Source organism: Berghia stephanieae, chromosome 5, assembly GCF_034508935.2.
Source record: "Berghia stephanieae isolate SIO BIC M18660-M18661 chromosome 5, UCSD_Bste_1.3, whole genome shotgun sequence".
NCBI lineage: Eukaryota > Metazoa > Mollusca > Gastropoda > Nudibranchia > Aeolidiidae > Berghia > Berghia stephanieae.
In genome coordinates, this window is record NC_088364.1 from 48,136,636 (window position 1) to 48,156,899 (window position 20,264).

The window sequence follows — 20,264 nt, forward strand, 5'->3', positions numbered from 1 at the left end:
AACCGCATTCTATCTATAAGTATAAAACTGTAACAAAACCCCACGACCCCCCACAACACTCATACAAAAACTTAAACACAGTTTTTTTCATTTTCATTCCTCTTGAGCCAAGGGAAACTCGTTGCTCATTTTAGCTGCACAGATTCATTCAATCGCTCTCCCCCCCCCCCCCCCCCCCCTTTTTTTTTAAAATCTTTTTTTTTTTTTGGAGCGAGTCTATTCTTTTATCCTTTTTTGTTTGGCCTTGTTCCGTTTCTGAGCATGAATTTCTTAAAATTGTTTTTATTTTTTTTTTAAATAAAAAAATATTGTTTTTTTTTTTTCCTCTATCGGTCTGGGAATAACCAATTTTCGTTATTGGCAGACCCTGTCTGGGAATAATCATAGCGACGACGAAAATATCAGACCGCACTCCCTGCATTTTACAATTGTATGTTTTCTTTCACAGAGCTACCGACCAAATAAGGCGAAACGGCTTGGAAGATCCAAAACGTCATACATGTAGTTTGACACCTGCCAAATATCAAAGATGCGAGAAGGGGTTGAGTGGGACATTTTCTTTTCCCAGACATTCTCATTTTTTCACCCCTTCCTCCCTCTCTGCCATTCCTTATCCCATCGACTCTCAGCAAAAACAATAACAACAAGTCTTATGTGGCAAAAACGGCTACCAACTTAAATCCCTCAAACAACACAAGATATTGAAAATCGGTGGCAGAGACCCTTTGTCTTGTTCCTTTTCCAGTTCCAGTCATGAATAGATAATGAGAGAATGAAGACTGTTTCGAAATCTATTATTATTATCAGGTCAGGAAAGAGCGAGAGTCAATAAAATATGACAAGCGGTGAAAGCTACGCGCCACGAAAGATGAGGATTTAAAAAAACAACTTTTGTTGAGATTTCAACTACTGAGGAGGGGGGTGTCTGCTCTTTTTTTTGTTCCTTTCTGTTTTGTTTTTCGGTCAAGTTATGACTGACGCTGACACTGACACACGTTCTAGACTGTAAACGTTACCCATAAAATGTCATAAATTACGAAAAGTGTGTTCTCTCACAGAGTAGTATTCGAATCACTCACTGAATGAGCATGAAGCAGACATGAGTGAAGGAAACGTAAACTCTGTAAGTGAGAATCGGCGAGTGAAGCTGTACTGTAACTGTAACTGTAATTTGTAATGACTGACAGCAGTCAAATTGCGAAGTGAAATGAAAACAAATAAACAAAGCATTCTAAAATTATGCCGGTGAGACATCCAAAGTTAAATACCCGAACGCTATTATGGATTAACATTGAACTAAATCGTTTCCTTCTCTCAAAACCAATCGATACAAATTACAAACTCAAACACTGAAATTGGCATCTTACCTTTGCATGAGTTGGACTGCCATTCTTTTCTGGTGATTAGGAACTTTAGCAGCCGGACAACGTTGCGCACAAAACAGGTCTCCCGTTTTTGTCGTTCAAATTGTAGATAATACTCAGTCAGTTAAAAACAAATACGTACAAATAAAATAGTTATTTATTTAAATTCTTTGTATATGGCTAAATTATTCCGAAAACCAGATTTCAAATAGTTCTTGTTTTGTTCACACAAGCGCATTGATTTTGGAGAATGAGATTGACCGTGGTCTAAAAATAGACCGACAGTAATTTTTGATAAATTTTACGATTTGTTTAATAAAAAATCAATATTTAGATATTATTTGACGCGTGATCGAGTATTTATGAATATGTGTTTCTTTTGCCACATAACAGCCAAATTTTAAAGGTTATTTTTTTCTATAATTTACATTGGAACGTGAGCTGTCAAGACAGGAACATGTGGTCTGCCACGTGCTTCTAGACCTTGTTTACGTTTGGGGCACCTTCCTTTACTGTTCTATTACTAGGGGAGGGCATCCGGATCACCAAAAGGTCAACGATGCTTTAGGTTTTGAGAAGTCAGGTCATCGAGTACCGAGAAGGTACCGACCTCCACTTAGTTCTCGATGCTTTTCTCGTCTCGAGAATCTTGGTCGTCGATGCTTCTCGTATTGAGTCCCGAGTCTCGAGACTATAGAACAGTAAAGTTGGTGCAATAAAATAAACAATATCACGTGACCATTTTAGAAGCACTTGGCAAAACACATGTTCCTGGCTTTGACAGCTCACCTTCCAATGTAAATTATAGAAAAAAATAACCATTAAAAAATGTCTGTTAGGTGGAAAAAGAAACACATATTCATAAATACTCGATCACGCGTCAAATAATATCTAAATATTGATTTTTTATTAAACAAATGGTAAAATTTATCAAAAATTACTGTCGGTCTATTTTTAGACCACGGTCAACATTATTCTCCAAAATCAATGCGCTTGTGTGAACAAAACAAGAACTATTTGAAATCTGGTTTTCGGAATAATTTAGCCATATACAAAGAATTTAACTAAATAACAATTTTATTTGTACGTGTTTGTTTTTAACTGAATGTGTATTACCGACAATTTGAACGACAAAAACGGGAGACCTGTTTTGTGCGCAACGTCGTCCGGCTGCTAAAGTTCCTAATCACCAGCAAAGAATGGCAGTCCAACTCATGCAAAGGTAAGATTCCAATTTCAGTGTTTGAGTTTGTAATTTGTATCGATTGGTTTTGAGAGCAGGAAACGATTTAGTTCAATGTTAATCCATAAAAGCGTTCGGGTATTTAACTTTGGGTGTCTCACCGGCCTAATTTTAGAATGCGTTGTTTATTTGTTTTCATTTCACTTCGCAATTTGACTGTCACTGTCAGTGTCAGTCATTACAGTACAGCTTCACTCGCCGATTCTCACTTACAGATTTTACGTTTCCTTCACGTATGTCTGCTTCATGCTCATATTCAGTGAGTGATTCGAATACTGTGTGAGAGAAAACACTTTTCGTAATTTATGACATTTTATGGGTAACGTTTACAGTCTAGAACGTGTGTCAGTCATAACTTGACCGAAAAAGAAAACAGAAAGGAACAAAAAAAAAAAAAAAAGCAGAAAACCCCCTCCTCAGCAGGTGGAATCTCAACAAAAGTTGTATTTTTAAAATCCTTATCTTTCGTGGTGCGAAGCTTTCATCGCTTGTCATATTTTCTTGACTCTCGCTCTTTCCTAACCTGATAATAGATTTCGAAACAATCTTTAGGTCTTCATTCTCTCATTATCTGTTCATGACTGGAACTGGAAAAGGAACAAGACAAAGGCAAAGGGTCTCTGCCACCGATTTTCAATATCTTGTGTTGTTTGAGGGATTTAAGTTGGTAGCCGTTTTTGCCACATAAGACTTTTTGTTATTGTTTTTGCTGAGAGTCGATGGGAGAAGGAATGGCAGAGAGGGAGGAAGGGGTGGTGAAAAAATGAGAATGTCTGGGAAAAGAAAATGTCCCACTCAACCCCTTATCGCATCTTTGATATTTGGCAGGTGTCAAACTACATGTATGACGTTTTGGATCTTCCAAGCCTATTCGCCTTATTTGGTCGGTAGCTGTGTGAAAGAAAACATATTTTATTGTAAAATGCAGAGAGTGCGGTCTGATATTTTCGTCATCGCTATGATTATTTCCAGACAGGGTCTGCCAATAACGAAAATTGGTTATTCCCAGACAGATAAAGGGAGAAAAAAACCCAATATTTTTGTATAAAAAAAAAAAAAAAACAATTTTAAGAAATTCATGCTCAGAAACGGAACAAGGCCAAACAAAAAAGGAGAAAAGAATAGACTCGCTCAAAAAAAAAAAAATAAAAAAAAGGGGGTAGGAGGGGGGGGGGGGGGGAAGGAAAGCGATTGAATTCGAATCTGTGCAGCTAAAATGAGCAACGAGTTTCCCTTGGCTCAAGAGAAGTGAAAATGAAAAAAACTGCGCTTAAGTTTTTGTATGAGTGTTGGGGGGGGGGGGGGGGGGGGGGGGGTCGTTGGGGGTTTTGTTACAGTTTTATACACATCCCTGTTAGTTCAATCAATTTTGTGGGTAATGATCAAGAGGGGCCTGGTCCTACAACTCTTTACGGATTTACCTTGGATTGAAATGAAAACTAAACCTCTCTGATTACTTTAGATTACCTAATTTTATTTCATACGTTGTTTTATGAAGAAGAAGCTTTTTAGGATTTTGTAATTCATAGGAATCACCATGATATGTGAAATGATGTCTTATCTAAATTTTGCCTCAGGAATAATAAGCGAACAATTTTGAAAAGCTCTCTCTGTTGATCGAATTATCAAAAATTTTATTTGTGATCAGATATTTTATTTGACTTTAAAATGAAATCTAGAGGCATTAAAATATATTCAATGTTTATAAGACTTTTCTTATGTGATCAGAAAATTAAATACAGGAAATATTGATCAAATGAGTTCACCGGAAGGTAAATAAAAGCCCATTTTTAAAAAAGCTAATCGACATTGGTTATGTAATCTTGCCTTCATGATCATAAACCTCTGATAAAATTAGACCTGACCCAACGGTTTTAACAACCTTGTGGTATCTGAGTTCCAGGTCCATTAGGTTTTCTAATGTTTTTATTGAAAGCAAACCATTAAGAAATAGGTCATGTCTATATATTCAACATTGAATGATATTTCTTCTTACATTGAAATAAGTGGTTCTTTAGAGTAATAAGGCTCATGGAACTGGAGTTTTTCCTGTTTCTGTAACATGAAGCAACAGACCTTAAATAGTGCTTGATAACTTTCTTAAAAAATAAATGGTATTTCATTTTACTTTGAAATAATTGGTCCTTTAGAGTCATAAGGCTCATGGAACTGGAGTTTTTCCTATAACATGAAGCGACAGACTGTAACAAGTGCTTGCTAAAATCTGAATAAGTTGCACATTTACATTTTACTTGTAGAGTTAGATCCAGTTATTCATTCAAACATTGGTATCTTAATTTCGAATTGTCATTTAATTAATACATATAAAGTTAAATAAATCCAATGATAATAATTGATAAAATAAGGTAATTATAACTTTTATTCATTGTTTGGTCCATATGAATTTTACTTTATGATTTTGTGTGAGATGATATTGCTTTTTATGGGACCATGGGAAAATGGTTTTGAATGCCATGCTTATCATTTTTTTCAGATCTAAATAACATTACAACAAGAATGAGTCTCTGCATTCCTTTAATTGTTCTGGAAGCATTGGCCTGCCTATACCATGGGAATTAATCAAATTACATTCAGGAAGAAGTATCATAATTATTATTATTATCATCATCATCATCATCATTGAGTCTTGCCTTCAAGATTATCAAAATGGCTTTCATGTTACTGTATCTTATAGAATTCCTCATATATCATTATGGACACTTCTTTGTTGTTTTTTTTATTGGAATTAATGTTTTTCTTCTATATTCTATATTCTTTATAAAACCTCTCAGCTTTATTGACCTAATCTAGAGACTAGAGAGCGGTGATTAAGAGAACAGGACCATATTTTGCTTTCGAGCGTTTCTTAATTTTAAAAGCAGCTTACTGTAGTTTGTACAGATTTTTAAAAACTTTTTTCTAACGGCAGTGTCTAATACACGTTAAAACCAATGCATATCTATCCCTATGTAATTTTTGGCAGTGATCTCTCCATTTTAATGGTATTGGCTCCTGTTTCTTTATAAAAATGCCCTGTGAGCTTGTTATACACTTGAAAGAAACATTTACATAGGGAAGTCAAGAAGAATATAGCAAAAGAAACCTGCTTCCTTGGTTATGAATAAGAAATTTAAAAAGAAATAGGCAATGACCTCTTTATCTTGTCTACCATTTAACGTTATAATTATTTTTTAAAGTTTATTATATCCTTTTCTATATTTATAATTTAATTTATCAGCAAGATAAGAGTACTGACGAAACCATCTATGTAGCTGATTTGTAATGGTAGTAGAATTTGATAGATGGGACCATGTGATGTTGCAGAACATATTTTAATAAATTGTATTGCATTGTTTCATTTATCAGCAACATCATATTAAATAATGCAGTGGCTTAATCACAAACTTTCTGCAATTCATATGCAAGACAGTGATGCTTTTGTGCTACATTTCTCGAAATATTCACAAAGTTTCTGTATTTTGTAAATAAGACCATGTCGCTTTTGTCTTAACTGTTTAGTCGCAAATTCTGCCGTTGTATTCCATTTCTCGAATAAAATTCTTTTCTATTTATTCTATTTATTTGCAAAGTTTCTGCACTTTATAAACAAGAACATGATGCTTATGACTGGACAGGTTAATCGCAAATTCTTCCTTTGTGTTCCATTTCTCGAATCAAATTATATTAAATTCTATTAAATAATCATTTTAATGGCAAACTTTCTGCACTTGATAATTATATGCAAGACCATAATACTAAAGTCTACACAGGTTAATCGCATGTTCTGCCTAAGAAGTGCATTTCTTGAATCAGAACCTTTTTTAACCAAAGCTTTTGCTGAGGCTCTTACATCACAGATTTTTAAAAATGGAACTACACAGTTTCAGTAATAATTATCAATTTTTTTCTTTTTTTTTTCTTTGTCTTTCACAGGATGAGAATACAAGCATACCTTTAATGGAGAAACATCATATCTATATTTTTTTAAATGATTTCAGTGTGAATAACATGAATATGAATGAAATGACAATAAATATGATATAAATTTATAATCTGTTTTTAATTTATTTGGATTTCACAAGTTGTGTTATGGCACTCAGATACAGCAGGACGGGTGAGACTGAGAACCAATCCTCACAATAGCACTAGAGGTCTTGTATATGCAAGATGTGATTTCCATTGATACAGTTTAAAGACTGTCCTGTTTTTATTCATTCTGGTGAACGCTGTAGGGTTTTTTTTTTGTTTCTTGTTTTAAAAATGATTCTTTGGGCTTTTTTCTTTCAATCTAAGTCTATGACTTGATTGAATTCTGACTCAATGCAAATCAACTTTGTTCCAACTCCTCAACTTCAAATTACAATGAACTTGTGCGCCCTTCCTTCTCTGTTAACCTACAGGTTATTGGATATGTAACTTTAATACATATATGTACGTCTACCACAATGATAAACTAGCAATTTATCTAAATATCTTGCAATCGTCTTTTGTTATAACTTTTCATTCTGGGTTACACATAAAAGTTAGCACTGCCGGGTTACAAAAGTACTTTGATGTTAAAAAGATCAGCATCCTGTCATCTTACTTATATATTGGCAGGTGTAAGACTTATTCATTTTGCAAGTCATCATCGTCACAGTTTCGCACCAACACCGAACCCACTCCACAGCATCTGGGGAGCAGACCCTTGGGTCATGGTCAGTGCAGCTGAGCGCATCCTGGCATTCTCTAAGGATGTCTGCTCTGGGCACCCACATGTACACAAGCTACTCTCAGCCAGCCCCCACTTTTTCATGCTTCCAGTTGTTCTCACAAGTTTTGCCTGTGCTCTGTTCAGTGTTACCAATTCATTCCTGGGGAGCTCAGTTCCGTAGGACAGTTCTTCTCTCAGATCTCCAACAGCTTCATTTGCATGATTGTTCCACTCTCTCCACGTGGAACGCCTGTATACAGCTGCATGGTCAGGGTTCATGCTTTCTTCCATCGTGAAGCTCTTTCTCAACTTCAGTCTACTTGTCATTGGGCTGTGCCTTGGGTGCCTTGGGTCCATTTTCTATTCATATTTCTGGGCTTTGGAATCAGTGGCTCTTTGAATGTAGGGAGGTGCAATGCCAGCCAGCCGATGGAGGACTGGAACTGCAGTCGGTTTCAAGTTACTCTAATGATCCGGCAGGTGTTTTTTTGACATGGCAGGATCTTACTCAGACTGGTGAGACCTATTCGGCTGATGAATAGCAGAGGGCTACTATGGTTGTCCTGACTGTTTTCGGATCTGCTCCCATGGCGTGTAAGTTTTTGCCTCTTTTCTTAGGAAGTTGTTTCTTGTGGACACCTTTGCTTTTGTTTTCTTTGTGTTCTGAGAAAAGGACATTGTGCGGTCTACGGTAACACCAAAGTACATGGGAAATGTGTTTTTATCCAATATGTTCCCATTCCAGATGTTCAGTTTCCTGTTTTCTTTAGGCTTGGCGGTTCTTTAAATGGAAAGCACACACTTGAGTTTTTCCTGGGTTGGCAAGTGAGTTCTTTAAATGTGGCCTCAGAGAGTGGCTCCAGGACACCCGTTAGTCTCTCCCCAATGGTCTTGAAATCAGAGGCCTGGGACACAAGACACAGATCATATAGAAACCCCTGATGTTCTCAAAATGAGGTTGGTCGTTGGTATAAACGTTGAAAAGGATATGTGCAAGTACCGATCCTTGAGGGAGTCCGTTCTTTTGTGATCTGCTTTTCTTCCCATCCATTTCCACAAGAAAGTGACGGTTTGACATAAGGAATTTTATTATTGCAACTATTTTTGTATTACGAGTTACCCTTGCAACCTTTAGGAGCAGTTTCCTATGATTGACTGTGTCATAGGCAGCTGCCAGGTCCACGAACACAGTTCATATAATTTGTTTGTTCTCGTAGAGATGACTGATCCTACCTCAATGGCGATAGGTCTGTATACTGATTTTGGAATGGGGTTGCCGACAGTTTTTGACATATCTAGAAGACACAAATGCAAGGTCTGGGTTGTAGCCTGTTCTCCAGCAAGCTCTTGGAAAGGATGCTTCATGCGTCATAGAAGAGTGTCAGTGTCAGATTATATTGGTCAGCCCATTCCTCAACAGTATCTCCATCTTTGTTGTTCTCATTGTATCCCCATTTGGTGCTGTGGCAGTTAAAGTCACCTATCACAATCATTGGTTTCTCACTAATGGTGGATGTAGTAACTTGCCACTTGAATGACGTTGGTGGAGGTTTGTTGACAGTAATATCACATTGAAGTGTCTGCTTTCAATTCTGAGAATTTCCACCTCACTTAATGTCATGTCCTGGGTTGTATGTCACTATTGTTTTGTCTTTGACTTTGACGTAGTTAACGCTACCGTGAATGTTGCTTTCATGTTGTTTGACTAAATGCATGCCAGGGATGTTTAGTGCCACGGTCTTGTGCGTCTCTTGTAGTTGTAGACAGTACAGAGTTGCGTCGCTGGATTACTACAACACACACAACACCAACATTTTGCAAGTATCTTTAACACTTTTTAAAATCATTAATAAACGGTGATACGGACAACAACAATAATAATTGTTATTGTTATTATTATTATTATTATATTATTATTATTATTATTATTATTATTATTATTATTATTATTATTATTATTATTATTATTATTATTATTATTACTATTAGTAATAGTGGTAGTAGTAGTAGTAGTAGTAGTAGTAGTAGTAGTAGTAGTAGAGGTCTTGTAGTAGAAATAGTAATAAGTAACAGTTGGACCAAGTACATAAATATGAATATTTATACAGCGCATTTCTACAGATAGACGTGAGCAATGCGCATCACAATGTTTCATATTTATCCCCCCACTTCAACAAGCCGTGTGGAACCATATTTCTTTGTCATACAGCCTGTTAGGCGACCCTTGTGTACTTAAACTGTCACTACACTAACCGCCATTTCTGTAGCCAGATACTCATTCAATCGAGTGGGGTAATGTGTGTATAATTTTTCAAGATTAGTCACCCATCCTATTACTGATCACACTTAGCATTGGCATTGCTCGACTTTTGTGACAAGACGAAAACCGTACCGCTAAGCCATACGGTCCATTAGTTCTAGATAGTATAAAAGTCTATATTTTTGTGGTATCCGTGGTTATAATACAGTAGTGGTAGTGCAGTTATAGTTATAGTGTAGAAGTAGTAGTTGTCTTCTGTCAAAAGGGTCATCTGAGCGAAGAGATGGGAGATAGATTCGAATTTACTCTCTTCATTACATTGACCGTATGCTTTGACTTTGATCATTTGATACGCTGTAAAAAAAAAAAAAAGTATGGTCCGCCTTAACCAAAAACAAGCAACCATCTTCGTTTCCCTGGACATAGATATGGTTTTGTTTACGGGAGGAGGGGGAACCATGATTATGGTTTTCCTATAAAATAAAAGAAGGGGCATTTAGGCGATAAAAAATATGATCGTGGCCTCCCTAGCCATCTCAGACTCGGAGTAAACAGCTTGAATTTATTCGCGCCAACTTCAGTTTGCTGCCTTAGCAACATGTAAACAAAAAGTTGGTTGGATGCGCATGACATTACTAAAGGTCAATTGCAGCATAGTTCGGGTCATTTATAAAAAAATCTGGGTCGCGTTTGATGTCAAATGTCCGGTCACGTGATATTGTTTATTTTATTGCACCAACTTTACTGTTCTATACTGCGCGAGCGACGCACGCGTTACTAACAATGTGTACTATCTGCATTGTTCACCCCTCTCTCGTCGGCGATGATTCCAGCGAAGCTCGAGACTTTTTTGCGTCTCGATGCTTTTTTGAGTCTCGAGACTCAAAAAAGTCTTGAGCATCGCTCTAGTCATCGGTGCTTTCATTCAATACCTAGTCATTGGTATTGGGTATTGACGTTATATCATATTTTAAACAGCTAACAAAACACAAACGTCGTAAATAGATCAAAATGGTTATAGGTATCAATGTTTTATTATTATACAAAGTGAATTTATTTAATGTATTTTAAGTTTTAATACAAAAAAGCCATCCAAAGCTCAGTTGAAGTGCTACTTCTCGGGAATTCCCGACTTTTCCTTGGTCATCGATATCGGGAAGTTTTGAGTGTTGGTGGCCGATGACTTGAGGTATCATCGAGACTTCCGTTCGACACTACCTATTACCCGATGTCTTGGTTTTTAATCCTAGCCTAGTGAGAGAGAGAAAAAAAAAACAATCATACATGTATCTGCGAACAGCAGAACGTTTTCATTTTACAATGAGATGGGAAGGGGAAGGGATAACACTATGACAAGAGAGAGAGAGAGAGATGGGCGGGGGGATGAGGGGATAGTAAGGGGGAATGGGAAAAGATGAAAGAAACAATGGGTTGCCTGATGACAAAGGATTGTTACAGCGGTGTTCACGGAGCGTACTTCGTGAAATTTTAACCTTTTACAGTGACACTGATTTTTTTCTCCAGATTGCTTATGCAGAATAAATCGTTTCCACCAAGAGAGCAGTAGTAAGAGTATATTTCGACTCGGGCTTCAATTAAACTATAAATCGCAAGTTTTGTCTTTTAGTGATAACATTAAGACTAAGATCTGGAGTTTGGGGAGTGTAAGATGGAATCTCGCCATTAATGGTTAAAATGTTTTGATTTTTAAAAAATATAACACACACACACACACAACACACACACACACACGAGCTCGAGCGGTCACGACAGCGAGGACCATCTATTGCTTGTGTTGCAACGGTAACCAGTTTACGTGTACGTAGATCCTGAGGCTAGATGCCCCGTTACCGTGTACGTAGGCACTCCAAAAAAAAAAATAAGAAAAAAAAAAGGAGGCACACACACACACACACCCTAGAAAGAGGAGCTACCACACACACACACACACACACAGTTTAGGGGAGGGCATCCGGGTCACCAAAAGGTCATCGATGCTTTAGGTTTTGAGAAGTCAGGTCATCGACGACTGAGAACTTCCCGACCTCCACTTAGTTCTCGATGCTTTTCTCGTCTCGAGAATCTTGGTCGTCGATGCTTCTCGTATTGAGTCCCGAGTCCCGAGTCTCGAGACTATACTGCGCGAGCGACGCACGCGTTACTAACAATGTGTACTATCTGCATTGTTCACCCCTCTCTCGTCGGCGATGATTCCAGCGAAGCTCGAGACTTTTTTGCGTCTCGATGCTTTTTTGAGTCTCGAGACTCAAAAAAGTCTCGAGCATCGCTCTAGTCATCGGTGCTTTCATTCAATACCTAGTCATTGGTATTGGGTATTGACGTTATATCATATTTTAAACAGCTAACAAAACACAAACGTCGTAAATAGATCAAAATGGTTATAGGTATCAATGTTTTATTATTATACAAAGTGAATTTATTTAATGTATTTTAAGTTTTAATACAAAAAAGCCATCCAAAGCTCAGTTGAAGTGCTACTTCTCGGGAATTCCCGACTTTTCCTTGGGCATCGAGTTCGGGAAGTTTTGAGTGTTGGTGGCCGATGACTTGAGGTATCATCGAGACTTCCGCTCGACACTATCTCGCATCCGCTACGAACCAATTTTGCACACCAATTTTTACTGCACTTATGCACCAAATTGCATACCTATCAAGGGACACTTTTTTTCCGTATCTTTTTCTCAATAAACTTTGTTTAAAAACCTTTGTTTTTTTTTTGTTTTGCGACGGCACCTTGAAAACAGACGTAAGCCTCCACGATTTCGCGAGGAATGAATCATGAAAAAAATTACGATATAATTTCAAACACAACTTTTAAAATTCATCAAGTATTGTCTAGTACCGAATGTTTTTTGATAGAAAACAAATGCATCTTCAAATCTAAACTGCTTTTAGCGGTAAGCGTTAAGTTCGTTGTTTTTTTTATTTTCTGTCCCAACGAATGATTGGTAAGGATAAAGAAGGTAAGTATTGGTAACCCCGGCGCAGCTCTCTACATAAATGGATACTGTAAATCATTATCCTTGACTACAATACGAGTCACTCAAGACGATACTTCTTTTCAAAACTCGTGCTGACTTCCTGACCCCTTACCTTACCGGTGCCCACTTCCACTTCCACTTACCTTGTACGTAGATTCTGGGGCTAGGTGCCCGGTTACCTTGTACGTAGATTCTGGTGCTAGGTGCAAGGCTACCGTGTACGTAGACACTCCGTTTCTTTAATAAGGTTAAAAAATAAAATCGCCAAGTAATAGGGAGCAAAACAGTAATGTGAAAAAATCTGGTTCCTATTTCATTAGAAGTGTAAACCACTCTTCCGGAAGACTGGATGTATACTTGGTGTATTTGATATTCTGGTAGCATCATATTTTCTAGTCTAAATATATTCTGGTCGTCATTAAAGAACATCCGTCCTTGCTCTTTTATGGTCCGTATTCAAAAAGTCTGCCTATACATCTGCTATTAAAATAGTTATGCCACATCATGATTCAATATGTAACTTATTCAGTACAAGTTCTCCCAAGCACTGGTTACATACACAATCAATGAGTTTGGAACCAGAAGAAGATGTAACGTCACGTCACTTATTGTTGTTACGTTTATTTGAGCGTATATATATCTTTTTATATTTTCATTTCAGGAAATGTAATTTTATCCTACCAAGGACAACGACATTCAAAGAGAAAACCTGAAACAGGATACTCCATGTAATGCAGTCCAATAAGTTAAAATATTAAAATATTTCCAATAGTTCTGTGGATTATTTAAAGTCTCAGTAATTATTACCAAGTACTTTAAAAGTATATGAAAGCTGTGAAAAGCTAAGATAACGTGAGCTAATAATTATGAAACGTCTTTGTGTTCTCCTATTGAAACCAGCCAATCAATCTGAGTTCATGTATTTGGACAACATGATTTTATATAGGATTTTTGTGATGCATTTTAAGAACCTGATAAAAACTAATTTTATTTGTAATTTATATTGTTTGATGGGCAAGAGTATTTAATTTCACTCCATTGTAAGGAGGCTAAGAGTTTCATCAAACGAAGAATAGAATTCATTCAACATGGCTTATAAAATATTGGATTTTTCATTTCACATTTTGCAAAAATTACAATAATCATTGAAATAACATAATTGCTGGACCGACGTTGGACCTTTTAAACCCGGTGCCGATTATATCAAGTTCGATGTTTCACCTATATCCAAGGACAGAGGGGAAAAACACGCTTCCTCATGGGGCGGCTGGCGACGGACTAAAAGGGTTTCCCCTTCTAATCCTTTTCATCGCTTGGGGAATACTTCTCCCGATAGTTGCTGGCTTAGGGTTGATCGGTAACATCCTGACAATGATGGTGTTGTGGCGGAAAGAGATGCGATCAACCACCATCTTGTTCCTGAAGGCACTTGTGATCAGCGACACTGGGATTCTGATTGGTGGAGTTCTTACCCTAACAATCATCATGTAAGGTGATATGATTAATAATTATACAATAGTGATTTTTGGGGAAAACATGATTTTAATTTACCCTAATATACTTGAGCTTTTGCATCGGGCTATATCCACTAATCGTGCTTAAAGCGTTTTAGAGAGAATCCCTGACGAACAGCAACACATAACATGTAGAACGAGACATGACGCCTATTATCAGGCGATATTACACTTTTTCCGACATGGACGACGCTTTTAACGGTTTAGTTCTTATTTTACACCTGAGTAAGATGAGAGAATGTGAGAAAAGATCCTTTTCCAAGGACTCGGCTATGCGCTAATGACCCAGGACTGTCTATCCGAAAGCGAGTGTGAAACCACGATACCCCAACATCATTACGAGGCGTGCCTCTCTCTCCATCTTATCAATCTAGTTATTTATCTATCTTTAATCTTCAGACCCATCTCTATCTAATTTTTGATAAATCTTGTACTTTAAACCTGAGTTGAACTAGCTTAATAGGAGGAATATCGTATTAGACATAAACATTTCTGAATATTAGGTATTGATTTTGGAGAAGAAAAATAAAGTGAGTAAAAGTGACTCGGGGGCAACACAAAACAAACAATGTTTCGGTGCTTGACCCTCGTCAGGATTATTGGATTTCCTTTGTAAAACACGACCTTCCTTTGTAAAACACGACCTTCCGTCGATAGTCGTATTTTAGTATTTTGAAACATAAAGTTAATTTACAGTCAACACAACCTGGTATAAGACATTTTGTGTTTACTTGGTTGTTTGTCTCTGTTTTTAAAAATTCTGTTTTGCTTTTGTTTCTTGTTTTTTTTTTTTTGTTTGTTTGTTTGTTGTTTGTTGTTTTTTGGGTTTTTTGGGGGGTTTTTTTTTGTTTGTTTGTTTGTTTTTGTTTTTGTTTTTTTTTTTTTTTGGGGGGGGGGGGGGGGGGGGCTTGCTTGTTTTGCTTTTGGTTTTGGTTTTTTTATGTCGTTTTTTTTTCAATTTAGGAATTTTTGTTTTTATTTTCTTCAATAAAAAAAGTATTAGGTTTGACGAAGTTTCCAATCTTGGATAGCATGTTCAATTATCAGCATCTACTAAACCGTCTTGGGGTGTTGTAATGTGGTATTTAAGGTGGATGTAATTTATTAATTTAAGAAACTTTTATGTAACAATTCTCCACACCACGCGAGCGTTTTACATAGGTTGTCAACTCCTGCACTCACAGAATCGCCCTGTTCAAAATTAAATTATAGAGGTCTGCAAATCCTATTATTTCCCCGCTACATATTATTGAAATTATTAAACAGTAATAATTAATGGCTCGTCTAACGGTCTAAGGACAACGAAAAAGTACAATAAGTAATGAATAAAACAAGTTCCAGTCCCACTTATAATTGACAATAAAAGTAAGTCGGATTTATTATATTTTAAATAGTATGGTACGTATTTACATGTTTTTAATGTTAAGTCATGCGCACTAAAACAAAAACAAAATAACAAAAATAAACATATCTTTTTATTGTAATTCTCAGCTGGTGGCAGCTGAAGTACTTAGCCGAACTGGCCATCTTTCAGGTCTTGATTGTAAGGGTGCCCTTAAATGTAATGCTGCTGTTGGACAACTCTTCCTATGTCCGTACTAGGAAGGGATTGATATCCATTATTAATGAATATCACACCACTCACTGTGGTTTACCAGCAGATCACTCAGTTGAGATGCTAGGTCAAGAGGTCACGCTACTCTCTATCTCTTTACCTGCGCTCTGGTATGGCACGTGCCTGCAGTCAGTGAAACGAGTAGTCTAAGCACATTAGGTCTGAAAACGAACTTTTCTACATGTACGGTAAAGGGTGGCGCCCTCTACCTGCAGCGCAGTCAACCATTGGACGTTACGTAATGGATATTGACAGCCTTGTTGTTTAATGTCTACATTAGCGACATACCGAACATTTCCTCCCTGAGGCTGGGATACGCGGACGACTGGGCACTCGTTACTCAAAGTAAGGTGTGGACCCGTCTCGAGAGCTTACTCAGCGAGGACGTCACCAGACGCAAATCCTACTTCGACAAGTGGTACCTGAAAATGAACACTTCGAAAACCATGGCCACTTATGCAGTGGCTGACACACCCGTAAAATCGGGGACCAACTACTCTTTTATGAGCCGCATCCAAAATACCGTAGGGTGACGCTGGACCGCAGCCTTACTTACTGGGTGCATCTCGGGTTGCCCGGAGGATAGATAAACGCAACAGTCTTCCGAGGAACCTGGCGGGATCAACTTGGGATGCTAACCAAGCAATCCTGAGGACGTCCGCCTTGGCACTATGCTATTTCACCGCGGAGTTTTGCGCTCCAGTGTGGGCTAGAAGCAGGAACGTTGAGAAGATAGATGTTAAACTTCGCAAGTCGATGCACATAGTGTCAGGAACGCTGGCAATAACGCCTAGAGAATGGGGCCCGTTAATAGCAGCAATCCACCCCCCCCCCCCCCCCCCCCCCCCCCCCCCCCCCCCCCCCCCCCCCCCCCCAGATGTCCGGAGTGAGACGATTACGAAGAGCTGACTTAATAAAATCAAAGAGAGAGGGAATTGGAAACCCCTCTCAAGATCATAATTGACGGTGCCCCCGTTTCGAGCCGAAATAAGTCCCGGCAACCCTTTTACGCTGTTCGCTGACTACGAACAAAGATGCATATACGAGATGGAAGTCGGTTTGGACGAATTCAATCCATCAAAGGGGGCCGGGACATACACTCATCAAAACTAGGTTAGAAGTTGCCAGGCTTCTCCACGGGTAAGAGGAGACACTGGGTGGTAGCGAATCGGCTTCGATCGAGAACCTGCCTGATGGCAAAATCGCTTCATCAGTGGGGACTTTCCATCTGTCCAACATGTACCCGATGTGGGAAAGAACCCAAAACCGCAGAACATCTTGCTGAACGGTGTGTTGTGACGAAGCTTCCGGGCGGGTTTGCGACAGTGCACGAGTGCGGTAAGGAATTTTCGGATTGGGTGCATCGTCATAACATAGTGGTGTGAGCACCATTAGAAGCTGTTGCCGCCTTGTGAGCAAACAACAAAAGTTACTTGACAAGGACGTGTGAACCAAACGTCACCGGGATTCGATGTGCGCTTGGTTCGTTTCTAGAAACATGTGATGTGTTCCGTAACAGATTTAATTAGATTCAGTTATTCAAATTAATATCGTTCGAAGAGACGACAAATGTTTAAAACACGTGACAAATTAATATAAGTTCTAAAATAAAGCTACTTACAAATTTGTTTCCATTATAAGACAATAAGAAAAGGGAACATTATTTCATCGTAATTTATTCAAGTAAAAAGCGATGTTTTGAATAAAATCATTGCTAATAAATTTTCTGAGATAAAATCGAAAAAATATATTCATTCCAAAAATAAAAATAGGGGTACAATAAAGGCTAACACTAACACCAATCGTTATTTCGTGAATGAAAAGCATCCTAACTATGTAACCGCTTCAAGGCGGTATTATATCAGGACGGTTTAGATAATGAAAATTGAATCTATACTCAAAGAGGTATTACTTCTGCCAACATTTGTTTGTGTCATTTAGAAGTTAGAATATATTGGGTGCAAGAAAAAAAAAAAACTTACGAAAATTTAGAAGTATGCAGCCTCAACACTATATTATATTATAAATGATGTATGTCTGAAATTTTGGAACAATCGAACCTAGACCTACTTATTGAATTTTACATTTAGTACACAAATTTTAAAGAGAATAAGGTGGAAAATTTCAATTCGATGATTGTTTTAATAAATGCATCGCATATTAGATAAAATCGAAGATTTCAGAAGACGTAACTCTCAAATTTCCTTTTGTTTGTCATGGCATGCTGGGGAGTCTCTAGTCTGTCTTCCAGCCTAACCTGTATTGCTTGTCAGCTGCATAACATCAGGAGTTGAGCTGCAGATGCATGTTCCTCATATTATGAATTTTTATAGGGTTTAGCCTAGTAGCCTTCATTCTGTCTTTCCCACAGTCTCTTTCATGATTGACGGTCGCCCATTCCCCGACACCTACTGTTTCCTGGCTTGCAGTACTCTATTTAAGTTATTCTTTCCGCTTAAAGGGCCATATTTCATAAACAGTTGATCGTCACGTCCTGGGTCATTTGTGTCGATGAGAGATTCTGTGGGCCTTAAACAAAGGGTTACCAGCCCTTTCCCTTAAAAATCTCTAGGGGTAGATTAAGAAAAGTAAGGACATACAGAAAACACCAGACTACAGAATGAGTGTGAGGAGCAGAGCGTGTACCACTCACCGGTGGGTTCTGTCTCCTGCACCTTAAGAGGAAGGGGTCCCACCTACTCCCTAGCCCGGTTATACCGCCGGGGACTCTGGTCGCGCCCATAACAAACTCGGTAGAAACAGAGAACACCGCGGGAAGGTGCTGTTATGGACACAATAATACACGAGAGGCCATATGCAATAATCTCTGTCAGACAGGATTACGCGGCGATCAATGCACCTGGAAATGAGAGGTGTTGGGTTCGAAATGCACATCGGTTTCCGTTCAGCAAGCGGGACGTTCGGCCCATTCCTTGCAACTCGCAAATTTTGAAGTCATCTGTCATTTTGGTAATTAGTTCTCACTAAATTATATCAATCAGACTTTTAACGTTCAAGGTTACTCGTAGTTTTGTGTGACGGTACGTTATTTCCGACTGGTGGATGTTGTGAGCATTTTACCTAAACTCATAGCATCAATAACCGTCCAAGATATTCGCATCATATGTAGCAATAGCTATAATAATCTAACATGTCGAGAGAGAGAGAGAGAGAGAGAGAGAGAGAGAGAGAGAGAGAGAGAGAGAGAGAGAGAGAGAGAGAGGGAGACAAAGAAAGAGAAAGAGAGAAAAATTTACTTGCGCTATATATACCGCTATATTTAATAAAGGTGCTCAAATCACTTTATAAGGGTCTTTGGCCAACATAAAAACATGTTAGACGAGACATGACTGTTAAATTGCAATTGTTTTCCGACAGAGACGACGCTGTAAACAGCGAGGTACTCATTTTAATAGTGAACAAGGTGAGAGAATGCGAGTAAAGAGCCTTTTCCAAGGACTCAATTATGCGCCACTCAGAGCGGGACTCGAATCCAGTACCGTCCGATCCAAAGGCGAGTGTCATTTCACAAGATCACATGCATAGCCGCACAAAAAAGTGATGAGAGAATAGATTCATATGTATTGAAGGAGGAGAGAGCGGATGGAGTGAGTAAAGTTCTTGGATATTTATAAAAGGAACCAAATTGACGTCACTCATCTCATTGTTATTGTTTTTAGACACCCATTTTTATGATTAGTTCTCATTAAAATATATCAGACTATAACGTTCAAGGTTCCATGTAGATCTTTGGGCTGGAGTGATATTTCTGGCTGGCGGACTTTGTGAGTATTTTAATTTAACACAGAGCATCAATAGAAGGAATGAATTTGACGTTAGTCAACCCGTTGTTATTGCTTTTAGACAGCATTTTATAATTAACTTATCACTAAGTTATATCAATCAGACAATGAACGTTCGCGTTTGCAGTTTTGTGTGTTAATATGTTATACCCCGATGGAGATGTCGTGAGTATTTTTCCAATACGCATAACATCCATACATTTACAATCCGATTTAAGTTTAAAAGCAACGTAGACCACGGAAATTTTTCCATTTTGTGGACAATAAAGATTTGTTATTTATCGTCATTATTATTATTATTATTATTATTATTATTATTATTATTATTATTATTATTATTATTATTATTATTATTATTATTATTATTATTTTTATTATTATTATTATTATTATTATTTATAAAACAAATCGACAGTGTTCCCGTGGCAGGTTAAACGGGTACTCCTCGGGACTACTCGCATTCGCACCCCCCCCCCCCCCCCCCAACCACCACCGCCACCCCACACACGCACACAGCTCTTTTTTTTTTTTTTTTAGGGGGGGGGAGTTGGGGGGGGGGGGGGGGTGGGCGCGTTGTTTGTACAATGCCCACCCCTGTCATCACGTAGTCAAGGCTTTTTGGCATCTGCCAATCCCAAATGTCTGTGTCAAGGTCGACCGTCATGTCGCGACAACGGGTGAGGAGGAAAAAAAAAAAGAACTGGGTTATTATTATATCATTACATTGAAAATCATGAAAACTATTTTTTATTTTGTATGAACGAAACTTT

General features: G+C 38.0%; 1 protein-coding gene across 2 annotated transcripts in view; it reads left to right on the forward strand.

The window, feature by feature from the left end:
- LOC144973073 (FMRFamide receptor-like) overlaps positions 1-20,264 on the forward strand; it is a 52,191-nt gene that overhangs the window by 20,299 nt on the left and 11,628 nt on the right. For both annotated transcript variants that reach the window (XM_078915064.1, XM_078915067.1), the window contains exon 2: positions 13,224-14,049. In XM_078915064.1, coding sequence (XP_078771190.1) covers positions 13,775-14,049 — 275 coding nt within the window. In that variant the 5' untranslated portion in view covers positions 13,224-13,774. The remainder of the gene's footprint in view (positions 1-13,223; positions 14,050-20,264) is intronic.